Source organism: Penaeus vannamei, chromosome 34 (genome assembly GCF_042767895.1).
Source record: "Penaeus vannamei isolate JL-2024 chromosome 34, ASM4276789v1, whole genome shotgun sequence".
NCBI classification, from domain to species: domain Eukaryota; kingdom Metazoa; phylum Arthropoda; class Malacostraca; order Decapoda; family Penaeidae; genus Penaeus; species Penaeus vannamei.
Genome location: NC_091582.1, coordinates 23,881,421 through 23,891,420, shown reverse-complemented (window position 1 = coordinate 23,891,420; position 10,000 = coordinate 23,881,421). Strand labels below are relative to the sequence as shown.

General features: G+C 41.4%; 1 protein-coding gene across 7 annotated transcripts in view; it reads left to right on the top strand.

Moving 5' to 3' along the window:
* Positions 1-10,000, top strand: part of FER (tyrosine-protein kinase Fer) — a gene marked incomplete at its 5' end in the record, with an annotated part of 24,597 nt that overhangs the window by 2,773 nt on the left and 11,824 nt on the right. For 4 of the 7 annotated variants that reach the window (XM_070113789.1, XM_070113787.1, XM_070113786.1 and 1 more), the window contains 6 exon segments: positions 5,294-5,467; positions 6,440-6,536; positions 6,813-7,005; positions 7,429-7,566; positions 9,443-9,493; positions 9,809-10,000. The exon segment at positions 9,809-10,000 is cut by the window's right edge and continues 66 nt beyond it. In XM_070113789.1, the coding sequence (XP_069969890.1) occupies positions 5,294-5,467; positions 6,440-6,536; positions 6,813-7,005; positions 7,429-7,566; positions 9,443-9,493; positions 9,809-10,000 (845 nt within the window). 7 annotated transcript variants of the gene reach the window in all.

The window sequence follows — 10,000 nt, the reverse complement described above, 5'->3', positions numbered from 1 at the left end:
TGCATACATGTATACAGACATACGTGCGTGCATACATGTATACAGACATACGTGCGTGCATACATGTATACAGACATACGTGCGTGCATACATGTATACAGACATACGTGCGTGCATACATGTATACAGACATACGTGCGTGCATACATGTATACAGACACGTGCGTGCATACATGTATACAGACATACGTGCGTGCATACATGTATACAGACATACGTGTGTGTATACATGTATACAGACATACGTGCGTGCATACATGTATACAGACATACGTACATACATGTATACAGACATACGTGCGTATATACATGTATACAGACATACGTGCATACATGTATACAGACATACGTGCGTGTATACATGTATACAGACATACGTGCATACATGTATACAGACATAAGTGCGTGCATACATGTATACAGACATACGTGCGTGCATACATGTATACAGACATACGTGCGTGCATTCATGTATACAGACATACGTGCGTGTATACATGTATACAGACATACGTGCATACATGTATACAGACATACGTGCGTGTATACATGTATACAGACATACGTGCGTGCATACATGTATACAGACATATGTGCGTGTATACATGTATACAGACATACGTGCGTGCATACATGTATACAGACATACGTGCGTGTATACATGTATACAGACATACGTGCGTGCATACATGTATACAGACATACGTGCGTGCATACATGTATACAGACATACGTGCGTGTATACATGTATACAGACATACGTGCGTGCATACATGTATACAGACATACGTGCATACATGTATACAGACATACGTGCATACATGTATACAGACATACGTGCGTGTATACATGTATACAGACATACGTGCATACATGTATACAGACATACGTGCGTGTATACATGTATAGACATACGTGCGTGCATACATGTATACAGACATACGTTCGTGCATACATGTATACAGACATACGTGCGTGCATACATGTATACAGACATACGTGCGTGCATTCATGTATACAGACATACGTGCGTGTATACATGTATACAGACATACGTGCATACATGTATACAGACATACGTGCGTGCATACATGTATACAGACATACGTGCGTGCATACATGTATACAGACATACGTGCGTGCATACATGTATACAGACATACGTGCATACATGTATACAGACATACGTGCGTGCATACATGTATACAGACATACGTGCGTGCATACATGTATACAGACATACGTGCGTGCACAGATGTATACAGACATACATGCGTGCATACATGTATACAGACATACGTGCATACATGTATACAGACATACGTGCGTGCATACATGTATACAGACATACGTGCGTGCACAGATGTATACAGACATACATGCGTGCATACATGTATACAGACATACGTGCGTGCATACATGTATACAGACATACATGCGTGCATACATGTATACAGACATACGTGCGTGCATACATGTATACAGACATACGTGCGTGCACGGATGTATACAGACATACATGCGTGCATACATGTATACAGACATACGTGCGTGCATACATGTATACAGACATACGTGCGTGCATTCATGTATACAGACATACGTGCGTGTATACATGTATACAGACATACGTGCATACATGTATACAGACATACGTGCATACATGTATACAGACATACGTGTGTGCATTCATGTATACAGACATACGTGCGTGCGTACATGTATACAGACATACGTGCGTGCATACATGTATACAGACATACGTGCGTGCATACATGTATACAGACATACGTGCGTGCATACATGTATACAGACATACGTGCGTGCATACATGTATACAGACATACGTGTGTGCATACATGTATACAGACATACATGCGTGCATACATGTATACAGACATACGTGCGTGCATACATGTATACAGACATACGTGCATGCATTCATGTATACAGACATACATGCGTGCATACATGTATACAGACATACGTGCGTGCATACATGTATACAGACATATGTGCGTACATACATGTATACAGACATACGTGCGTGCATACATGTATACAGACATACGTGCGTGCATACATGTATACAGACATACGTGCGTGCATACATGTATACAGACATACGTGCGTGCATACATGTATACAGACATACGTGCGTGCATACATGTATACAGACATACGTGTGTGCATACATGTATACAGACATACATGCGTGCATACATGTATACAGACATACGTGCGTGCATACATGTATACAGACATACGTGCATGCATTCATGTATACAGACATACATGCGTGCATACATGTATACAGACATACGTGCGTGCATACATGTATACAGACATATGTGCGTACATACATGTATACAGACATACGTGCGTGCATACATGTATACAGACATACGTGCGTGCATACATGTATACAGACATACGTGCGTGCATACATGTATACAGACATACGTGCGTGCATACATGTATACAGACACGTGCGTGCATACATGTATACAGACATACGTGCGTGCATACATGTATACAGACATACGTGCGTGCATACATGTATACAGACACGTGCGTGCATACATGTATACAGACATACGTGCGTGCATACATGTATACAGACATACGTTCGTGCATACATGTATACAGACATACGTGCGTGCATACATGTATACAGACATACGTGCGTGCATACATGTATACAGACATACGTTCGTGCATACATGTATACAGACATACGTGCGTGCATACATGTATACAGACATACGTTCGTGCATACATGTATACAGACATACGTGCGTGCATACATGTATACAGACATACGTGCGTGCATACATGTATACAGACATACGTGCGTGCACAGATGTATACAGACATACGTGCGTGCATACTTGCTCATATCCATCCATCCATCCATCCATCCACCTTCCCTCCCTCCCTCCCTCCCTCCCTCCCTCCCTCCACCCACCCACCCACCCACCTGCCTTCCCTCCCTATCCCCCTCCATCCATCCATCCATCCACCTTCCCTTCCTCCCTCCCTCCCTCCCCCCCTCCCTCCCTCCCTCCCTCCCTCCCTCCATCCATCCATCCATCCATCGATCCATCCATGCATTAATCCCTCCCTCCCTCCCTCCCTCCCTCCCTCCCTCCCTCCCTCCCTCCATCCCTCCATCCATCCATCCATCCATCCATCCATCCATCCCCCCATCCCTCCCTCCCTCCCTCCACCCACCCACCCACCCACCCACCTATCTTCCCTCCCTATCCCCTCTCTCTCTATCTCCTCTTCCCAGAATTCTTTCATTTGCAGTTTATCGGACGTAGAAAGGGGAACCGGGCACTTGAGTTAAAGGGAAACCGAGCTCGTTCGTGTAAGGGGAAACCGGGCTCTTGTTTGGGAGCTGGAGCAAGGTCTATATAAGTTCTTATATAGACCTTGAGCTGGAGATGCCTATGAAAGGTTTTAACGACCGTTTTTATATTATTGATTGCTCTTTTTTTTCTTTGTTATTGTTTTTTTTTTCTATTCGATTTTTCTTCTCTCTCTCTCTTATTTTTATTTATTCTATCTCTTATTTCTTTACCTTTTTCTCCCAGATGAGATTTCTATTATTAATTTTTTTTCTTCGTTTTATATTTACTTTTCTTTTCTTTTATTATCTTTTTTAAGCATCTTTTATTAATGGCGCTTCTGTGTTGAGTGATTGAGATCTTTTGCATAATCACGTTTGCATTTTATCTCTTTTTTGTGTTTCTGTTCTGTGTATTTTCATCTTTTGTTATTCCTTGGATGTTATTCATATGATTTTTTTTTATTTATTTATTTGTATTTGTATTTATATTTTACTTACTGTTTATCTTTATTTTTATTCGCCCAATCGTTCTTCCCTCTTTTTGTTTTATCCAATCATTATTCGCCATCCTCTTCGCCCCTTATTTTTCCTTCACTAATTCTTCTTATATATTTTCTTTTTTTCTGTTCCTTCCGTCTCCTCTCGTTCGTTTTCTGCTTCCATTTTTTTCATCCTTTCTCTTTTTATGGCTTATTCCCTCTTTCAGTCTCCTTGTTCTTTGTTTTGGTTCCTTCTCTCTCTTTCGGAGTTCTTGATTTTTACTCCCTTCCTCTTTTAGTCGTTTCGTTCCTTCTCGCCTCTCTGGTTCTTTTTCATTATTCCTTTCTTTATGTTCATTCTTCTTTTCTTCCTTTTTCCTTTTATTTATCCATCCCTCCCTCCGTCCATTCTTCAAACTTTACTAATTTTCTTCCTCTCTCTTGCTTTATCTCTGTCTTTCACCGCCTCCCGTTTCTCCTGCTTATTTCCTTCTCCTCTCTCCTCTCTTCCACATTCTTCCACATCTTCTCATCCTTGTTATTTCTCCACTGCCTCTTCCTCTCTCCCTCCTCCCCCCTTTTATCTCATATCCATTATTCTGTCATCCATCACGATTTTCCTTCTCCTCCTCCTTAAAAAAAAGTCATTCACCTAACCTTCAATAATAATTTTCTTCATCTGTCTTCTACCTCCTCTTTCTATACATACATACTCCGCTTCACTACAATATATTCTCATTATTCTTGCTCTCAGCTTTCTTCACACAGTTGTAAATTCATTGCTCATAATTCTGCAAGATTTTTTTGTTTGTATTTTATTACTATTTTTTTCTTCTTCCTCGGAGCATCTTAAATTACAATGTAAATTTTACATGTAAATGGAGACGTAGTTTTCAACGTATATGGTTATGTTGAGGAATGTTGTTTCATTCAGTCCTGTATTATTATTAATGTTTTTTTTTCATGTGTGGTTATTTTGCATGGTGTGTATATTTCAAGGGTAATCTTAATGATAGATACTTGCATTTCCGCATTGCGCTTTCGTACGCAATATGAATACTTATATACGTACTCAAGCAGACAGATGTGTTTAAACATACACTGTTCTATATGTTTTCACACGCACGCACACACACGCACACGATACCCTCATCTACACCCACACCGACATCACACACACGCACATGCACACGCACACGCACGCGCACACGCACACGCACACGCACACGCACACGCACACCCGCACACGCACACGCACACGCACACGCACACGCACACGCACACGCACACGCACACACACACACACACACACACACACACACACACACACACACACACACACACACACACACACACACACACACACACACAATAAACAAATAAATAAATGAATCAATAAAAAAAAGACAAACCAAAAAAACTCATCATTTCAACCCCCCTTTCCCCCCCTACCTTACAGGCATGGCACATAATGGTCGAAGGTCTAGACGAATGGAGTAACATCATGAGGCAGAATGCAGACACCCTCGTCATAGACACGGTGGAGAAGCTGGCTGCCCTCATCACCGAAAAGCGAGCGTCGAGAAAGGTTTACCACGAGGAGCACCAGAGGATCACTAATGAAGTCTCGAGGGTGAGAAGTTTTCCCTTTTTTTTAGGGTGGGGGGGAGAGTGTAAGGTTTAGGGGTCGGGGGGTCGGGTAGTTAGGAGGTGTTTGAGAATATTTTGGAGATGGTTTGTATTTTTTTTTCTTATTTTTTATTTATATTTAGTAGTTTTTAAGTGCCGGATTAGTGGATTCGCAGAACGAGGGAAGCTTCGGTAAATAAAACGCGAAAAGTAAGCAGACAAAGTAAATCCCAAATAATATAACAGTCAATCAAATTTACCTCAACTACAGAACCATTAATAATGCCACAGCAGGACAAGTGGCAGTTAAGTGAATGGTAGACTCACTGCCACTTCCTGGAAATATCGGAGTTGCAAAGTAGCGAATGCCGGATTATCGAGGTTCATCCAGTAGTTATTATTGCTGATGAGTGTAAAACGGGTTAAAGATTTGGGTATGATTTTATTAGGGTTAGTAATAGGAATTGGTATAAAGAAACGAAATTCCAAAAAGATATTGGATTGATTTTATGACAATGATTAGCCAGATCATTATACTGCAGCTGTATATAATAAAAGACCAGAATTAGAATTTTGTTGAGTTTAAATTGTGTTTCAATGAGCGGTTTTGAATATCCATGATAGTAGCATATACAATTGAATATGTTTTTTTCTTTCTCAGTATTCTTACATAATTGAATATGATTTTTTATAACTAAGAAGTATGATGGTTTACTCCAAAGACTTTTTTCCAGGCTAAGTTATACATACCATATAGTTTAAATATCTGAATTGTTTCATTTATTTTCTTTTTTAGCTTCTAAAGAATTTGTGAGACCTTAAGGGTCAGGAATCATATTGCATGGACTAAGGCAACCTAAATTTGATGTAGTATTCTCACTGCATTGAAAAGTTTATTTAAAGTATTTGTTCATTTGAAGCTCTTCTTTTATATGCATTCACGATAAACGTCTTCATGTTGTTACCCTCATTTCAGTTACAAGAAGCAGTCAACAAGTCAAAAAATAATTATGAACAAGCGCTTGAACACTACAAGAGCTCAAAAACCAAATATGAAGATCAATATCTAAAAGGTAAGATTTCCTTCCTCTTCGGAGATCACTTTGGCTTTTATTTTTGTCATTTTCCAGGCCTTAGAGTATATTTCAAATAGATTTTAACATTGCAGAAAGGTTTTAGCCTTTATATAAATAACTGAATATGAAGCCATGAAAAACATATTACATTATTTAGAAAAAGGACTATGAGTAAGCCAATATATCAAATTCCTAAAACACCCTCTCTTCCTAATTATTCATCATGTCAGACAAGTCATTCAGAATTACCTTACTTACACGCCCCTTTCACAGGCAAACCGGGTCGCAAACTGGATGAACTCAAGGAGAGATATCAAAAAGCGTGCAAGAAACTTCACCAAGTCCACAACGACTATGTCCTCCTGCTCTGTGAAGCTGCAGACTACGAGAGGGACTTTCGGACAGTGCTGTTGCCTGGTCTGCTTGAGTACCAGGAAAGAGTACAGGAAGATATGATTGATAAATGGTGAATATTATTTTTAAAAAGTAGATGTAGATATTAAAATAAACTTCATTGAAAATTACTTAAAACAGAAGGAAAAAACATTAAAAAATCATGAGTTTTTATTTTGTGAGGTAAGATATACCTGGTCTACTAAGAACAGTTTAAAAAGAGAAAAAATGTTAATCATATCTGTTATGGAAGCTATTATGAATTATGAATTATAGGAAAAAAGACCTCTTAAATGATAAGTAAGGGAGAGAGAACATATTAAGAATTGCAGAGAAGGAAAATTAATTTATTAGGAGTTGAGAAATGGAAATATGATGATTAAGAGCCTATAAGAATAAAAACAATCTATCAAAGATATCTATTCATCCAGTTTTCCTTAAGTTGTTCCTTCTCCAACAGGAAAAGATACTGAAAATACCCTTTTTATTATTTCAGGCGATCACTATTATCAGAGGTATGTGAACTAACAGACACAACCCAAGGCCGATACGCACAGCTCCAGGCAGAAGTGGCATCGGCAGTTTCAGCAATATCCCCCAAGACAGAATATTCCAGTTTTTCGGAGACTAACAAGTAAGTTGTATTTTCTGTCTTTTTATTGAGTTTTTGGCCAGTTATTTATAGTTTTAAAAAGTTATAGTTATAATTGGATTTTGATTGAAGAAGCATATATTGTTTATGCTCTAGTGATAGATGCAAACCATTTATATTGTTTTTACTTTTTTGCATGTCTTTTTTTTTTGATAGGATATTGTAGTGAGTTTAAATTTGGATGAAACTTGAATTGCATATACATAGTATCTGCATAAAATAAATGTCATATACAGGGTGCTGTTATAAGACTTATTTTATGGACAGAGAGGGAGAAAATTTTATTGACTTCTTAAGAGGGAGTCTGTGGATTCATATCATTATTATATTGTTTCTTTATCAGTTTCTTCTGATTCATCCTCTTCCCTTTCCTTTTTTCAACCTCTTTCTCTACCTCTCTCTCTTCCTCTTCCTGTTTCTTGTTCTTTTTCAGTTCCTCTTCTTCTTCCTTTTCCTCCTCTTCCTCCTCCTCTTTCTCTTCCTCTTCCTCTTCCTCTTCCTCTTCCTCTTCCTCTTCCTCTTCCTCCTCCTCCTCCTCCTCCTCCTCCTCCTCCTCCTCCTCCTCCTCCTCCTTCCTCCTCCTCTTCCTCTTCCCCCTCCTCCACCGCTTCCTCTTCCTCTTCCACCTCCTCCTCCTCCTCCTCCCCCTTCCTCTCTCCCTCCTCCTCCTCCTCCTCCTCCTCCCTCCTCCCCCCCTCCTCTCCTCTCCCTCTCCCTCTCCCTCTCCCTCCCTCTCTCCCTCTCCCCCCATCCCTCCTCCTTCTCTTCCTCTTCCTCTTCCTCTTCCTCTTCCTCTTCCTCTTCCTCTTCCTCTTCCTCTTCCTCTTCCTCCTCCTCCTCCTCCTTCTCCTCCTCCTAGTCCCCCCTCCTCCTCCTCCTCCTCCCCCTCCTCTTCCACCTCCTCCTCCTCCTCCCCCTCCTCCTCCTCATCCTCCTCCTCCTCCACCTCCTCCTCCTCCTCCTCCTCCTCTTTTTCATCTTCCTTTTTCTTCTCCTCCTTCTCCTCCTCCTCCTCCTCCTCCTCCTCCTCCTCTCCCTCTCCCTCTCCCTCTCCCTCTCCCTCTCCCTCTCCCTCTCCCTCTCCCTCCCCTCCCTCTCCCTCCTCCTTCTCTTCCTCTTCCTCTTCCTCTTACTCCCCCTCTCCTCTTCCTCCTCCTCCTCCTCCTCCTCCTCCTCCTCCTCCTCCTCCTCCTCCTCCTCTTCCACCTCCTCCTCCTCCTCCTCCTCCTCCTCCTCCTCCTCCTCCTGCTCCTCCTGCTCCTCCTCTTTTTGATCTCCTTTTCCTTCTCCTCCTCCTCCTCCTCCTCCTCCTCCTCCCCCACTTCCTCTTCTTCCACCTCCTCCTCCTCCTCCTCCTCCTCCTCCTCCTCCTCCTCCTCCTCCTCTACATCCTCCAACTCCTCCACCACCTCCTCCCCCTCCTCCACCTCCTCCTCCTCCTCCTCCTCCTCCTCCTCCTCCTCCTCCTCCTCCTCCTCCTCCTCCTCCTCCTCCTCCTCCTCCTCCTCCTCCTCCTCCTCCTTCTCCTCCTCCTCCTCCTCCTCCTCCTCCTCCTCCTCCTCCTCCTCCTCCTCCTCCTCCTTATCATCATCATTTTCATCATCAATCATTATCTTTTTCTTTTCTTCTTTGCTTTCTCCTAATTAGTATAATGATCAGTCGTAGTACTTCTAGTCTTTGCAAGTTATCTTTTTCCTACTATTTTTGCACTATCTTTGTTTAGGAAATGAGATAAGCAGTCAAATTAGAATACACATCAATGTTTAGAGCTATAGATATATGCACAGTAACTCTGAACAACATAGATCAGTTGAGGCAGATTTCTAGATATATCTTACCCTCTTTATGCTGTCTTCAGGAGCATGCTGCCTGATCCTGTCTCGTTCGCTTTCTGCAAGGAACTTTTAGGGTTAGCATAATGTAGGAGAGTCAGATCTTCATTTTCACATCAGGGTTCCCTTTTTGAATTAAAAGAAAAAGAAAGTTTTTGAGGATCTTCAAAAAAAAGTTCCTCGATTGGGCTTTTGTTGTTAACATGTATTCAGTATTTTGAAAATGATATCTGACTTAAAAGACGTGTGGTTTCCCCCCACTTGAATATAGAAGAACCATGCCCCTCCTCCCTTTAGAATGAAAAATAAAGATCATATATGGAACAACCCTGTGAATAAACAATGGCACTTACCCGAACAGAATGTATTTAAAAAGTATTCTTCCCTTCCAGGAGTTCGCCCCCAGATCCTGTATCCTTTGAATTCTGCAATGAACTCTTGGGAGACGGTGTAGGATCTCTCCAGGCAGGGCAACTAGCAGTAGACTCACTCACTGTAGACTCCTTACGCCTACGGCTCAATGACATCGAACACAGCTTACGCGAGGTCACGACGCAGCTCCGAGAGAAACAGAATCTCCTCAA